The sequence below is a fragment of the Adiantum capillus-veneris genome, chromosome 22 (genome assembly GCF_014529385.1).
Source record: "Adiantum capillus-veneris isolate H3 chromosome 22, ASM1452938v2, whole genome shotgun sequence".
NCBI classification, from domain to species: Eukaryota; Viridiplantae; Streptophyta; class Polypodiopsida; order Polypodiales; family Pteridaceae; genus Adiantum; species Adiantum capillus-veneris.
In genome coordinates, this window is record NC_140952.1 from 34,115,783 (window position 1) to 34,131,835 (window position 16,053).

At 40.7% G+C, this 16,053-nt stretch overlaps 1 protein-coding gene across 1 annotated transcript; it reads left to right on the forward strand.

Annotated features, from left to right (window-relative positions):
* The first annotated feature begins 3,132 nt into the window (after positions 1 to 3,132).
* LOC147429141 (uncharacterized) lies at positions 3,133 to 6,411 on the forward strand. Its single transcript, XM_086495416.1, has 4 exons — positions 3,133 to 4,258; positions 5,543 to 5,666; positions 5,921 to 6,061; positions 6,153 to 6,411. Exons 1-3 carry the CDS (start codon positions 3,253 to 3,255, stop codon positions 6,030 to 6,032), a joined length of 1,242 nt encoding a protein of 413 aa, XP_086351542.1. The 5' UTR covers positions 3,133 to 3,252; the 3' UTR covers positions 6,033 to 6,061; positions 6,153 to 6,411.
* Positions 6,412 to 16,053: the final 9,642 nt, after the last annotated feature.

Here is a 16,053-nt window from a genome sequence, read left to right on the forward strand (position 1 = left end):
CCCTATCTTCTGAAGACATTTCACCAGTACTTTTGGATCGACGGAGCCCACCATGAGTGAAGGCAGCAATACCCTATATTCCATTGAGGGCTTTCTTCACCCGCTTCATGCAGGCATCGCAGTCTATGGAGACCTAAATCTAATCTAATATAACGTAAATCTAAATCTAGCGTAAATAAACGTAAATCTAATTAAAAATAAACCTAAATCTAATCTAATTTAACTTAAATAAACCTAAATCTAATTTAACGTAAGTCTACATCTAACCTAATCTTTAACGTATTTTAGGATAGTTTCCTACGACGTTATAACTCTCTTCTTCTTGTGTGTGTGCGCGTGTGTGGATGTGTGTGCCAATAAAAAGAGATAAATGGTATAACCTTTCTATCACCCATGCCAAGTATGATAGATTGGTTATGCCATTTCCCTCTTGAATAATAGGTCTTGAGTTCAACTCCTCATCGGCTAGATCTTTAGGTCTTTTAATTTTAATTAGTTTCCTATGACGTTAAATTAGTTTCTCTCTCAATGTGTGTGCGTTTTTTTGTTTATGCATGTTTTCTCTCTCTTTTCCTCTCTCAATGTGTGCGTTTTTTGTTTATGCATGTTCTCTCTCTCTTTTCCTCTTTCAATGTGTGCGTTTTTTGTTTATGCATGCTCTCTCTCTCTTTTCCTCTCTCAATGTGTGGGTGCATTCTTTGTTTATGTATGTGTGTGTGCATTTTTGTTTATGTTTGTACTCTCTCTCTCTCTCTCTCTCTCTCTCTCTCTCTCTCTCTCAAAAACACTATGTGTGTGTGTGTATGTGTGTGTGAGAGAGAGAGAGAGAGAGGGAGAGAGAAAGAGGGGAAGGGAACATGAGAGTGAGGAGAGGGAAGGAGCATACCTGGCTCTCCTTCCTCTCCTCGTGTGTGTGTGTGTGTGTGTGTGTGTGTGTGTGTGTGGAGAAGAGAGAGAGAGAGAGAGAGAGAGAGAGAGAGAGGGAGAGAGCGTTACCTGCTCCTTGTTTGAGGGCGCCGAAAAACTCAAATCTGAGATCTGAGTTTTTGGGCGCTCTCTGTTATTTTTTTAGCTCAGTCGACGTCGCTATGAGCATCGCAAATTTACAAAGAAATTTACGACGCTCATAGCGACGCCGAAATTTTTTTTTTTAAGCGTCGTTAATATGAATAGCCTCTTGTAGTGTGTGGACAGGAAAGAGAGCTCTCCAAGCTAAAAAGGGCTAGGGCCAATGCCCAAGATGTGGGGCAAGAGAGGATCTGCAAAATCTATTTGTTAGCTACCCTGGAAACAGGGAGATGCTTAAAATATTGCAAGGAAACTGCAAGTCCCTTCATCCACAACTATTTAGAAATATAACTGGGGGAAAGTAGACACATGGTTATATCCCTTGTGGACTATATGGAGAAACTCTTACATTTGACAAGGAAGCTGCAAGTCCGTCCATCCATAAATATTCAAGAGCCAAGAGATATTATAGGGGGAGAAGTAGACACATGATATCCCTTTGTGGATTATACGGAGAAACTTTAATATTTTGCATTGTTGGTGTGCCGGGAATAATGTATTATTCAAAAATGTTGCTACCAAAAACTCTTTTTCCCTGCTACATGAATTTAGAAGATCCCTAGCTGAGGTATTTAGCAACCTTAGAGAGGTTTCAGAATTTCTCTTATTTCTTGCAAAGGCAGCTTCAAGGGCAGTGATGGAGATTAGCTATGTTGAAATGCTAGTGTAGAGAGAGAATTTTGATGAGGGAAGATTGTTTGGCCCTCTGGTTTGTTTCAAGGATTGCCTTTTTCTCCATTTTTGAGGCTTCAGCTTTATTTTTTTCCATTTCTTCATTTAATACAATTCTTGTTTTGTCAAGAAAAAAAATACGGCTTCATTTAATACAATTCATGTTCTGTCAAGAAAAAAAATCTTTGTTTTTTACAATATTTGTTTTAAATTGAACATGCTATTTGACTTGGCTTCATAAAGGATTTGAACATGCTATTTGACTTGGCTTCTTTATGAATGCCATAGTAACGTAATGCAAGGATGCTATTGTTTAGGGGATACCATCACCTGTGGGTAAGAGTTTTGAGCCATATACTAACATCATCTACGGACATTTGTGAACCCTCTCTTAGGCTTGGGTCAGACGAGACGATAGAGGCAAAGGTTTGGAAAGAAACGTGTTGCTTTTATGGCATGTACTCATTGGAAAAGAAGCGCAAGGAGAATTTTTGAATCCACCCGGAAATGGGTGAGCCCCCTCTTCGGAAAGGTTGTGTAGTCAAACGTGAAGTGTGGACTGTTCCACGTGAACACGGACCACTCTCAACCAGTTGAGGTGGCAGGAAACGATTCGTGGAAGAGGGTGTCCGTTGCTCTGTGAAATCACCCAACGCAGACCCCTTTCCCATCCTTGCCTCACGGCAGACACGCTCAAAAATAGCAATGCGAATTGGAGTCGACCCGACTCGGGACTAAGTGGCACGGGCAAGGAAGGGTGGGATCTATGACCGTAGGATTGTGGGCCGTAGATCTGGAATGCGGGTACCCTAAATTACTTTTGTAAAAAGTAATCTAGGGTTCCTGAGTTTTGAAAGTAATCTAGGGCACCCACTTTGGCGGGCGTGAGTATTGAATGCGTGACCTCATCCATAAGAGGCACATATCCTAACCACTACGCCATGCGCGCGTTGTGAAACATGGGGGTCCTAATTTACTTAAAACATATATACACAAGGGTGGTAGCCAAAAGTAATCTAGGGTACCCTAAATTACTTTCGACGCCGCCACTGGGATCTACGACCCACAATCCCCTGGCCGTAGATCCCACCTTCCCATGCCCATGCCACTTAGCCCCGAGAGTCGACCCGGTGTCTGGGGACAGGGACACCGCTGAGAAACCGTGGATGATGTACCAGCTGGGCTATGCCCATTCGATGCACAGAAATGATAAGGAGTAAAGTATTAAGTTTTGTCCGCCTGGTGTGACAGCATATGTGCCTCTTAGGTCACTGTCCGGCGCCCGCGTCTGACAGGGGCCTCTTCAGTCTGAACCCCAACGTCACCATTTTGGCTTTCCTCGAATCAAATCCTTCAAATTTTCAAAGCTCAAAAAGAGAGAGAAGGGTTCGCCACCCTTCGCTGCTCCCGCGTGTCCTCTCTCTCTCTCTCTCTCTCTCTCTCTCTCTCGCTCTCTCTCTGTATATCCTTCCACAGACATATCCACACTTCGTGTATGAGCAGCAGGACTCCATGGAACCTGCGTGCTCGAAAGTGCAGGAAGAGCAAGAGGCGACCTCTAGCGATCATGAGCACGACCTCAAGCCCATCATTTTTCAACAGAGAAATGGAGGTGAGGAGGAGGAAGACGCAGACAAAGAGGAACAAGAATTAGACGAAGACGAAGACGAAGAAGAAGAGGACACAGATGACGATGGTGATGTAGAGGACGTTGCTGAGGAAATGAGCCCTATAGTCGCTATTGATGACGCAGAACCTAATTTAACCACACATTTTTCAACCCTGGTTAGCCACAAGCAAGGGCTTGATGAGCCAGAGCAAAGTCCGCCGAGCTATGGAGACCTTCATCAGGCAGAAGGGCTCAACCCTAACCCTGACTCGAGTCCTGATAATCAAGCATATCCGGAGGATTACATTGACGATCGAAGATCCGAGATGTATATTGAATTCGCCGACTCTGTGGACAAGATTCTGATAAATTCTTCGGTAGAACTTGATACAATCCATGAGGTTGCAGCAGAGGAAGATACCTGCAAGGAGGAGGATGTGCAAAAGTCACTGGCGATGTGCGAGAAGGAGAATCTTGGCAGGCTCCCCATTCGGCCTCCGACGCCACCTCGCGCAAGTGCGAATCACGACCATTTCTCGCGCAGATCACCGCGCTTGCTCAAGAGTCTGCCCCCTCTCTTGCCAATCACGCAGCAGCAAAGCATGGCTCCGCCTCCATTGAAGGCCAGCAAGAAAGACGCCTCGTTATGCAGAAAGCTACTGGTTAACGAATGCGTGAAGCCGGTCAATGATCAGGGTGCCAAGCCGACGGCTAAGCCCGTCAAGGGCGAGGTGGTGAAGCAGAGGCAACCGGCGCTACCAGTTAATTACCGGTCAGCAATTAAAAGGAGGGGCAATAGCAATGAGTTGAACTTGCAGTCTCCCTCTTCAAGGATGACAGAGGACATGAACGAAGACGAGGCCCCTCAAAACTGCAGCCGCGCTAGCATTGAAAGCAGCCCATGCCTCCGTAAGTCCTTCTTGCACTGCCCTTTCTTAATTTGTGGGTAGCTCACAAGAAGATTTAGAAATTTTCTCATGTGAGTTTTTTTCAGTGTTTTTTACACTGCATAACATCATGAGCTTCTCCTCGGAAGGCACCGCATACCTAGCTAGGTACGATTGGGAGCAAGGAACCGCCGGCCCCCCCACCGGGCAAGGAACCGCCTTGCCCCCAATCGTGCCTAGCTAGGTATGCCGTGCCTCCCTCACAGAAGCTTATGATATTGAGATAAGCCACAATGTGAGAATTATTGCGAGAGTATGTCCAAAACTTCTTGTGTATATATAGTGGGTCATAAAAGAAATGGTTCAAACTTCACTTGGATGGCCAAGATCTTATTGATCTTCTCCTTGTTAGGACGCATATGCATGGGCATCGTTTACCCCCAACCCACATGCATCAGCAAAACACAGCCTCCATTTTTCGACTTTGTCGATTTTGGCAAAGTTGGAAAATCCCATCGCTTACACCCGCCTTTTGCAAATGCAGCTGGGTTTGCACATGCTAGTGTTGCTTGCTATTATTCATATCCAACAAGATTGTTGATGTAAGGCAGGGGTTCTATCCTCCCCCATGAGAAATTGCTCTTAGATTGTGACTTATTTATTGGGTTCTTTGTCTTTTTTTTTTAACAATGTTGTGAACTATATGTACAATGATTTTTAAATTTGAGCTGCCGTGTTTAGTTTCTCTCAGCTTAGCTTTAGAAGTTAGAACATCAATATGACATAAAGTCATTGAAGAGTGAAAGATTTGCCATAAATATCGACATAGAGTTTTCAAAAAAGCCAATGTATAAACTGTTGGGCTATTCACATAAAACTAGTTTCAAGTAGCCAAATGGCTTCAAGATCAAGCCTTTAACAGAGGGCCAAACCATATTTCCATATTACAACTATATACTTATGTACCACATCCATTCAATATATTGCCATTTTTGGACTAATTGTTATTTTGTATTGTCTTTCGCGAAGTATATATGCTATTCGTAAGGACATAATTCTTGTCGCATTACCAACTCTCTTTTGGACTAGGTAGATATAGCTCGGTAAGCTTGCTATTTGTTTCCTCTTTCTTGTTCATGCAAACTTGTATCACTTCATTTTAGACATTGATCTTCATGGACTGAGTGTTTTTTGAAGGCATACATGTCCGTACGAGAGCGAGAGAGAGAGAGAGAGAGAGAGAGAGAGAGAGAGAGAGAGAGAGAGAGAGAGTTCCTCTACTCATGGTTTGTTGGTGTGTCAACAGGTCAACAAGGATGTATAAGTTTGGATGATGTGAGGAGATTCTCCTCTTTACATATAACAAGTCGGTCTAGTAGTAGGTTGGAAAGATTTTCACTAAGAGGTGGTAAAATTGATCGAGTTGCAAGGTAAATGATCTATTCTATTGGGAAAATACTAGTCGATGAAGAGAAAATTAATTTTTGGTATAAAATTCATTGTTATTGGTAGCTTGTTAAGGTTGTATGTAATACTAGAAATGAAAGGGTTAAGATTATGCCTTGATAAAAGCTAGAAGACACTAATGATAATCAGGAGAAATGGAAATTTTATTTCTTGAATGAACATTACCAATTTTGACTTAAAATTTTCATATGATGAAACTTTGATTTTTGGATTTTAGATTTGCACAATTGCAAAAAATATGGAAGAAGGATTCTTTTGTAAGAGGTATAGATGGAGAGAAGAGACCACAAATTTTGCATCACCTCTTTGCTCCCACTCGAGCCACCTAAGAAATACACAAAAGCAGAATCATATTATGGTAATTATCCAACCTTCCGTAGCAAGTCGACGTGGTTGAATTTAGTGCATATATTTTTCTAAAGATTAAGCACTTTTTTTTTTTTTGGTAGGATTTGCTTGTGGGAAATTAAGTCCATGGAAGGGAAGAGATCTTGTTTTCTATCTAAAAATGATTTCCAAAGACAAATTTCCCTTCACATTGTGACCTTTGTAAGGTTGTGCTATGAATCCTCAAGTTGTTCATATACAGAGGAGAGGTTCAAGATGTGATTGGATGTTCCACATCTCTTCACACTAGCTACATAAGCTACTTTTTGAAACCATCAAGATTTGAGGCTTTTGTTTCATTCCTTAATGTCATCTTTTTATGTGTTATGAATCTCTAATGGATCCTAATCCCAAATAAAATCATCATCTTTCAACAACAAATTTATCTTTTTTCTCAAATGCCAAAAAAAATTCTTATGGATTTGTGTGCCACTTCTCATATCACATAAACATTGGCACCTTACGTAGGACCTAATTGCCAATACAAATCTTACAAGAACCATTTCATGTAACAGTCTATTCCCTTTATATTTTATTATTTTTGGCAAACGGCTACAAAGTAGTTATGCCCTTGAGGCATACAAATTGGTGATGCATAAGCTTGAATTGGTACATTACATACTAGCTTTGATAAGTAATTTGCATGCAACCAAAAATTTCAATCCCCAAACATCACTCGCTACTGAAGTGCTAGTACTATACTAATTGAGAGAGAGAGAGAGAGAGAGATTATAGCTAGTCTGTGTTTTTATTGAGAACTCACAAAATGTAAATACCTACAACATTGTGACTACAAGAGAATTGCATAACTTAGTGCTCACACTAAATGTTGCTGGATCTAGAGGAATCAAGGCGTAGGGAATGGTCCTCAGCTGACCATTCCCCATAATATGTGCGATCCATGTTGGGAGCACATATTATGGGAATGGTCAGCTCAGGACCGTCAAGGTCCGAGGTCGGGGGGCAGAGAATCTAGCCCGTCCATCCACTAGCGTTTCCTCACTATTTCTGCCAGGTCAGCACGCAGGACGTTCTTGCCATGCATTCAATCAACTTCTACCAGCTCAGCGCACGGAAACCTGCTGGCTGCTTGCCATGTCAGCGCACGGAATGTTTTCCGATCATTGCCAATTAATGTAAGCCCCGTCAACACTCATAATGAGTCCGTCGACCTCTCGCAATCATTGCCAATCACTGCAGGCCCTGTCAGCATCCGTAATAAACCTCTCGAGCAATGGAAATATGCCAAGTCAGCAAGCGAAGTTCGTATTGGAATGCGAATAGGCTATGCGTGGCATGTGTGCTCTGACACAGTTACGCATGCAACCGGCTGAGCTCTCACACTGCATATTATACGCATGAGACCGAATCTGTGTCTGTTCTGTTGGCCCCCCTCCCTCGGACCCTTGGCGGCCGGGAATGGTCTCGGGACCATTCCCCACAATCCTCCTCCCCCATGGCTCCCGGCATCCGCCGGTCGCCAAGTGGTCGAAGGATTATGGGGAATGGTCCCTCAGGGACCATTCCCTACCCCATTCCCTCCTGTCCACAGTCCAGGGGAGTGGGGGCCAATAGGAAGCTTACACATGGATGGCAAAGCACAAGCTTCGCAGGGGAGGGAGGCGGCTTTACAGGTACGCAGATAGATGATAGCTGCACAGACACGCAGATTACAGACGCAATGATTGATGCATGATTAATATTTCCAAACGGTGCTGACATGGCAAACGGTGGTTAATATTCCCACTACTGACGTGTGAGTCCGTCATTTGAAACCTTGAAATTTGTTCTACATGATTAATATTTTCTAGTGCTGACATGGCAAACGATGGTTAATATTCCCACTTCTGATGTGTGACTCAATCATTTGAAACCTTAAAATTTAGCAGCTGATGTGGCACCCATCCAACGGATGCAAGAGAGGATTCTGCAGAAGAAAGGACGCTAGATAGAGGGTTGTGATGCACTGCCCTCCGGCCTTTGAATGTGACGGGGGAGAAGGAAAAAGCATGCCTATGTTGATGGGGGATTTATCCTTCAAGGAAAATTAGCATTTGAAATATGGTTTTGGTCAAATTGTAGAATCCTCCATCATGTAATGATCCTCAATGTTACACACAGACACACACAAACACAGACACATTCCTTACATATGGGGTAGGGAAAGGTCTTTTACTGACCTTTCCCGTAAAAAGTGCGACCCCATGGCGACCGGCGGGAAGCCGGGAGCCATGGCGGGAGCAGTTTTTACGAGGGAAAGGTCAGTAAAAGACCTTTCCCGACCGTCAAGGTCTAGGGGAGGGGGGCCAAGCAATGACTCTGACGACGAGCATGTGCAGTCCTGCAGCGCAAGTACAGGCAGCCATTTTTCCGCATGCTGAGGTGTCATAAAATGATTGCCAATCATTGCCATGAGTGATTACGCGTACTGATTTGTCTCACATCTGACGGCCCATGCTAAAATTACTGTCAGTAATGGACAGTAGATGAGTGGCCGAGATCCCCTGCCCCACGACCCTGGACCTTGACGGTATTGGAACCACCCAATACTTTATTAATGGGACCACCTAGCCTTAGTGATTTCGGACCACCCAAATTTTCTATTGCTTTTGGCTTGACTTGTTCTAGCTAATAGCTTCCATTAGATTGTGTCACTTTATGGCTTGTGATTCTTGGGTTGTTGAATGAATTCTTTCAAGTTATTGTTTCAGCTTTTGAACCAAGTGTTAATGGTCATTTGATCCTTGACAATGTTTTCCTTGAATCCCTTAGCATGGGTTTGGACTAAGGGATTGCTTATGTGAATTGCTGGAAGGAGCTTGTTATGACTCAATTCTCTTGTGAGTCGCTTTTACCAGTGTATATCTTCCCTTATTGTTACGGTAGAAATCTTAAAGCATACTTGCAGGGAATTTTGGCTCTTATTACCCTGACCCCTTCACAAGACACTTAGTTTTCTTTCCTAGCTACTTATGTATGCTTTCTTAACCCTTGATAATGATGGGCTTACTTGAAAGTGTTGGCCGAAGAGGTTGCCTTGGAAATGTGATTGCAGATTGGAACCTTTTGTGTCTCTTTTTAATATAATGCATAACTCTTGGGCCAGTATGACGTCTGTTTTTCCTTTGGAGAATAAAATTCATTTAAAAAATGTCAACTATCGCTATTTTATTAATGAAATTAAATTATACAAATATGCTCATTGGGTGCGGCCACGTGCTCAACTAGGTAATAAAGTCTGGCACTTTTGCATGCCTAACCTCATGATTTTCACATTTTGCACTTCACAAACTTTTGTTGTTCTCAAATCCCCTTAAGTGCAAACTTCCTTTGCACTAAAAAAAAAAGGACGAGTGTTTCTCCTTTTGCTATTGAACGATAAAGTACCATCAATGACATCTTTAGGCTAGCTCTACTTCTCTTTACCTTTAATTGGGAATCCTCCTCGAAGCTTGTCGTTGCCTCTCCCCCCTCGATAACATTGGTCTATATGTATGCTTGTGATGCAATATCGCTATTCTCTCTCTGATCAAAGATGGTCGACCTTGTCGCTACTCCAAGGTGCTATCTTCCTCACTATGGCGATTGCTAAACCATGTTTTAGTTGACAATGCTTCTTCTTTACAAAGTATTTAGGTAGGCTTTTTAAGCCTACCTAAAGATGTTATCTTCCTCCCTATGGCGATTGCTAAACCATGCTTGAGTTTATGATGCTTCTTCTTTACAAAGTCTTTAGGTAGGCTTTTTAAGCCTACTTAGAAATTGCTTTAAGTACACGTTTGTTGTTCCTTTGTGCATGTGGATCTTCATGAAGCATGCCAAAGTTGGGTCGTACAAGCTATTTGTTTCTCAAATTGGGTTGTGAATACCTTTTGGATTGTGGTGCTCATATTGTTAGGTGAGTAATTCTTTCTAGATATAAAAGGATTGCCTAGTGCAAGGTGTGGATTGTGGTTTCCATATTTAGAGTAGTTTAAAAACTCTCAAGCGAGACCACTAAAGTTTCTTCATATTTTTGTAGCTAACATCAGGGTATTTTATAAACTACTTTGCAAAAGGACTATAGCTATGGTGATGTTCCATGGTCTAGGACACTAGTGATTCTTCCTAGAGCCGTGGACAATGAAGAACTACTTGGTTGTCTTGGAACTTTTACTCTATTGACATTCAAGTATGAAGAACTTTTATCTTCGGGTTTACTCTATTGACATTCAAGTATGAAGAACTACTTGGTTGTCTTGGAACTTTTACAAAGAAGTAGTCAATTAGTTATGTATTAATTGCAACCCGCTTGCACTCTCGCATATACTATTCTGTTTAGATTTTTGGGGGTTGTACATTGATACTTGGAAGTTTTGACTAAGTGGTTTTCATGATTATTGTCTAAAATGTTAAGACTCCATTAGAAAAAATATGAACCCTTTAGGGGGCCTTTAGGATTAAGGTTAATTAGAGGTCATCCAATAGGAAGAGGGTAGTGGACACACTCTATACCCTCAAAAAAGTAGGGGGGCAAGGTAGCTTTACACCTCTTAATTGCCTCTTACCCAGTGAGAAGATAAGGGAGGTGGCTAGGGGAAAGAAGGGGGGGGGGGGGGGGGGGGGGGAACCACTTTGACCTCTTTTCCCCCACTTTTTGGCTCGGATTTAAAAATATACTAAAAATTTCAAATTTTTAAAAAATTTCAAATTTCAAGTTTTCCGTCCTTAAAAGATCCCCAAACCTATTTCATGGTCAAAAAAGTATTTTTGACCTTCAAAAGTTAAAAACGTGCACTAAAAAATCCAAAAAAATGATTTTAAAAAAAAACAAATCAAAACATCATTTTCACCCTCCAAAGTCTTTCCAAACCTATTCTATAGCTAAAAAGTATTTTTCTCTCTCTACAAACCCTTTTCCAAGCTCTCCATTGCTACAACAACCACATGCACCCCCTATAGTCCATCATTATCTCTCTGCTAGCTTTCTCCCACCTCCATTGTAGCACCAAGCAAACTCCTCCTCCATCTCTTCCCCTTGTCCACCACATAGTTTCACACCAAGCTAGCTCCTCTCCCTTCTCTCACCTCCATTACAACACGAAACAAAATTCTACTCCTTCTACTTTCATTCACTCACACTACATGGAAACCTCTACTCCCGAAGGTGGCAAAAGTATGAGCTCACATGAGTTGCATACCACAACAATAGGAGGTGTGAATATCGCGTGGGTATTGCAAGGGTTCATCTACAACATAAAGATAGAATGGTAAGAAAACTACCCTTGTAGCTTACATTCAGAGCTTAACATCATCTCCATCTTTAAGTTTATCATACTGGAGAGAATTAACCTCTTTATGGCTTTCAGTGTTTAGGCTTCACACCTCATAACACTGGGTGGTGCTATTTTGTTGATGGCTTTGGTGCGCCATCTATAGTTGTGTAGCATGTGATTTGAGTCTCACAATGTAAGTAAGTTGTGTTATCTATGGAGAGTCGTCAAATATTTTTCTTGTAATTTATTCTTCGTATAATTGTCATTAGATAATTGGAATGATATCATTTTGCACTTTATAACTTTGTGCTCACATAATCTTTTGTTTACTTACAGATTCAACTTGTTTTAAAAGGACATGAGCAAGCAACCATGTGCAGAGATGGAAATCACTCTATTTTTGTTCCTTGAGGAACCTTTCACTACCATGTTAAAAGATTTTGATAAGAATAGTAGGTGTTTTTTAGAATCTTGAACCAATAGGGACTCTCTAGGAGCTCTCATAGAAGCCATCCATATAGTACTACTATCTTCCCTAGTGTCATAGACACACAAATACTCAAGTGTATATGAATCTCTAGATGAGGAAGACAAATACTTGTAAGAGAAGCCTAATAGCAACAACATTGTTTCCATTTGTAATTATTTTTCATGACGCTGGATTCCTCTATAAATGCAATATAAATATGTTTTTTTGTTAAATGGTGTCACATTGAGTGAGAGTATTTAATTTAGATTACTGAAGTTTCATACAGATCTGAAAAATATTGTTTACTTTTATGGATATTTTGATTTGCATGTACGATTATTCAAGTCGCAAGTCTTAATCACTCCACCTTGAAGAAATTCAAGCAATATTTTGATTTCAGTTTAATCATTAATGGTTATTCTTATTAAAGTGGATCATAAACTTTGTCAAGATGTCCTCATTTGGGGATGTTGAATATATATCATTAGCAATCATGTTTCACAAGTTAAGAAAGCTAAACTCTTGCTTTCCAACATGTTATTGCTTCCATACTACACATATGCCAAGCTTGATTAGAGAAATGATCACTTGAGATGGAGGTGTCTATGTATAGGGGTGACTTATTATTGATTCTTGTTTCATCATACATATATTGTAAAGCCTTTGAGTTTCCAACTTTTTGAGTAGTGTTGACAAGTTTTTGGTATGAAATCTTCTTAAATATCCCTATTCATTAGCTATTGGTAGCTATTTCTTTGGTATTGCTAAAGATGATACCAATAGCTATCACCTTGTGAACTTAACTGTTAAATCCCGGATTTTATTTTTACCATATAGCTCATTTGGATAGAGAAAGTCTAAACATAAATTATAGATACATGCATTGTTAACATAGAAGATATGTACCACTCGAGCCTATGTAAACTTCCAATCAAGAAACCTTTGGTTGGATACTATAACGATACGGGTCACATGTGGTTTCAAATACCAAAGAAATGGCTTAACCAAAACATTCCCAAGAACACTAGGTGGACACAAGGAAGTAAAAATTGGCTCCTGGTTTGGTCGATTTCTAGTGTTTAATGTTTAGTGCACAGGATTTGTGAGGCCGTTGACATGGGGAGTTCACTAAAGTATATGTAACATAGCACATGTGTTCAACAGAAGGGATTTTATATTCATGTAAAGTTGCAGAAATATGTGTAGATAAGGCCTATAAGGGGTACTTTTAATCCATTCTAGTGAACGCACGTGATATAGGAAAATTTTACATAGTGAATGCTCCGGACCTTTGAACACAAAGAAAGGGGGGGGGGGAGCTCTAATTACATCTGAGTGAAAAGAAGTGGAATTTGTACTGTCATGTTGCATAAAGATTTGCTTTCACTTAATCTTTAAAAAAAATTGGTATCCTGGGGTGCAGACAAGGCCATATAATGCAAAAAAAGGGGTGGCCACAAGGGCACTTAGTGAGCCATCCAAAACTGCTGGATGGGCCCTTGTGGCCACCCTTTTTTTGCATAATTAGGCTATTGCTGCACTCCAGGACCCTGGAAAAGATGAGATGGACCTAAAATTGAACTTTTCAATCACCACATTATGCCTTCCTTTAACTCAACTTACTAGTTTCCTGCACCAAAAGGGAAAATCATATTCGACAGTATAAAAATCTAGTCTCATGCTGCATAAACATCTGGTTTTATCAAATATTAACATTCTTGCTATTATAAGGGGCAGACAAGGCCCATATAATGCAAAAAAAAGGGTGGCCACAAGGGCACGCAGGTGAGCCATCCAAAACTGTTGGATGGGCCATCTGCGCGCCCTTGTGGCCACCCTTTTTTTTGCATAATTAGGCTATTGTTGCACTCCAGGACCTTGGAAAAGGTGAGATGAATGTAAAATTTAACTTTTCAAGCACATTATGCCTTCCTTCAACTCAACTTACTAGTTCCCTGCACCAAACGGCCAAATCACATCGGACAATATAAACATCTAATCTCATGCTACATAAACATCTAGTTTCATCAGCTATTAACATTTTTGCTATCCTAAGGGGCAAACAAAGCTAGAAAATACAAAAAAAAGGGTGGCCACAAGGGCGCACAAAGATGAGCCATCTAAAACTGCTAGATGGGCCATGTGCGCGCCCTTGTGGCCACCCTTTTTTTTGCATTTTCTAGCTTTGTTTGCCCCTTAGGATGGCAAAAATGTTAATATTTGATTTAAATTTAACTCTTCATGGCCAGAACCACTTAACTTAAAACACATGGATAAACCGAAAAGCCAAATCACTATGGAGACAGTAGACACAACTCTTAATCATTTTGTCATTGCAAAGTCATCTGAAATGATGTGAGCCTCTACAACTTCTTGAATAGCCTCCAACGCTATTGCTTGCATTTTATACTGATTTGCATAGCTTTGAAGCACCTCCTTCACCGTGTGAGCATATTTTTTATGCATGGCATGATTCAAGTGGTAAGTTTTTTTTTTTTTTTTTAAGTGTTGAACTTTTCAGTTGTTTTCAACAGCTTCTAGATTTCAATCAGCTCCGGATCTGTTTGGGCTTGTCTCACATGAATTTGTTCATCTCATCGCGTTCTTCGACCATCATGTGATGAGAAAAAATCATATCTTGCTCGCATTCTCCAAAAATCAACGTGCAAGTTGACAATTTATTTAAAAATGATGTAAAACATACATTTTTTACTTTTTTCTTAATCTACGGGCTCCAACGAGCATTAAAACCATGGAATCTGAAAATACTCAAAGAACCATTGTTTTTTATTGAGTTAAGGATTGTATTTCCTACATACAAAACTTTCCCAAAATCTCGCCCTAACACCTTTAAAAGTGGCTTCCAAGGAGTGCACTCGGTCAAAATTTGAAACTGAAGAAAAACAATCAGAATGAACTCCTAAACTGTGTATAAACTTTAGAATAATCAAAATTTCCTTCAAAAAAATGTTATGCTAAAAATTTGAAAATAGCCCCCGCTTGGACTCCCCACAACGATAGAAGTCAAAGGGTTCAAGGAGAGGTATGGTGTCACAAGTGCATGGTGGGAATCTCATCGAGGTTTATTCCGTCAAGATCTCTTGTACTTTATCATGTCTTCTCATGTACAATCTTACAAAATAAAAAATAAAAAAATTGACACTTTAATGACTACAAATCTTATTTAACTTATCAAACAATCTAAAATATGATAGACCAAGAGTGCTCTTACACATCAACAAACAAAAAAGTCCAAACTTCTTCTCATTAACTTTGATAAACATACATTCGTGAACAACTTCCAAGGGGTAGTGCAGTCATAGTTCTTACATCCATTCCATGACATGGTATGCTCATGGGGTGACCTATCATATAAAAATATCTCTGGTGGGGGTGCCCTCATGTTAGGAAAGGGTGTGCTGCTGATGAAAAGCTGTTGTATTGTCCTACTAGGGATCTCTCCATGTTAGCATAGTGATTTTTGGTGTAGTGGGAGCCACATTGCTTGAGGAGAGCTTTGTGCCACCATAAAAGCTTCATGTTATGCCAGTTCCTTGAGCCATTCTTGTAAACAACGCCACTTAACTAGCATAGTAAGAGGTCACCTTGTATCATGACGCATTAGAGACATGTTCTTCAAACAAAAATATGTATGAATTCAACATTTTTAAGTTGTATAATAAAGACACTTATTAAGTATATGTTGTACAAATTTGCAAGTATTTCCATCCAACTAGGAATAAAAATTCCTAAAATATACATTAAGATGAGATTACCCACCTCTAATGAGGATGGATTTGAAGCACCTACCAAGATGTAACAAAGAAGGCTGTTTTAGAGGAAAAGTGGTGACACTTGACCTCTCTAACCTGCACCCACTGTTTCTTGTAATTCCACTGTTTTGAGCTGAAGAGCTTGACATTCGTGCATCCACGAATGCAAAGAAGCACCTGCACCCATACACAACCAATTGCAATAGCCTAACAAGCCTACTTCTCCTCTCCCAAGATATTGAAGAACCATACACATTCGTCTCACCGACAGTATGACGATCTTGGGATGACCTCTGCTCACCCTCACGTGCGGCCTTCGGTGCAAACACCGCGGACAAGCAATATGTACACTTTTGTTGTGCAGAGTACATGGTGGTGGAGGCATACGATTTGTGATGTCCGTGAGCACCATGGCAGCTATTGCGTGAGGAAGCAAAGAATGAAAAGAAAGAGGGGGGAGAGAGAG

Coding starts and splice junctions, on each gene's coding strand:
- LOC147429141 (XM_086495416.1), top strand. CDS start 3,253: ATGGAACCTGCGTGCTCGAAAGTGCAGGAAGAGCAAGAGGCGACCTCT. Junction 4,259..5,542: donor TGAAAGCAGCCCATGCCTCC/GTAAGTCCTTCT, acceptor GTGTGTCAACAG/GTCAACAAGGATGTATAAGT. Junction 5,667..5,920: donor AAAATTGATCGAGTTGCAAG/GTAAATGATCTA, acceptor TTTGGATTTTAG/ATTTGCACAATTGCAAAAAA.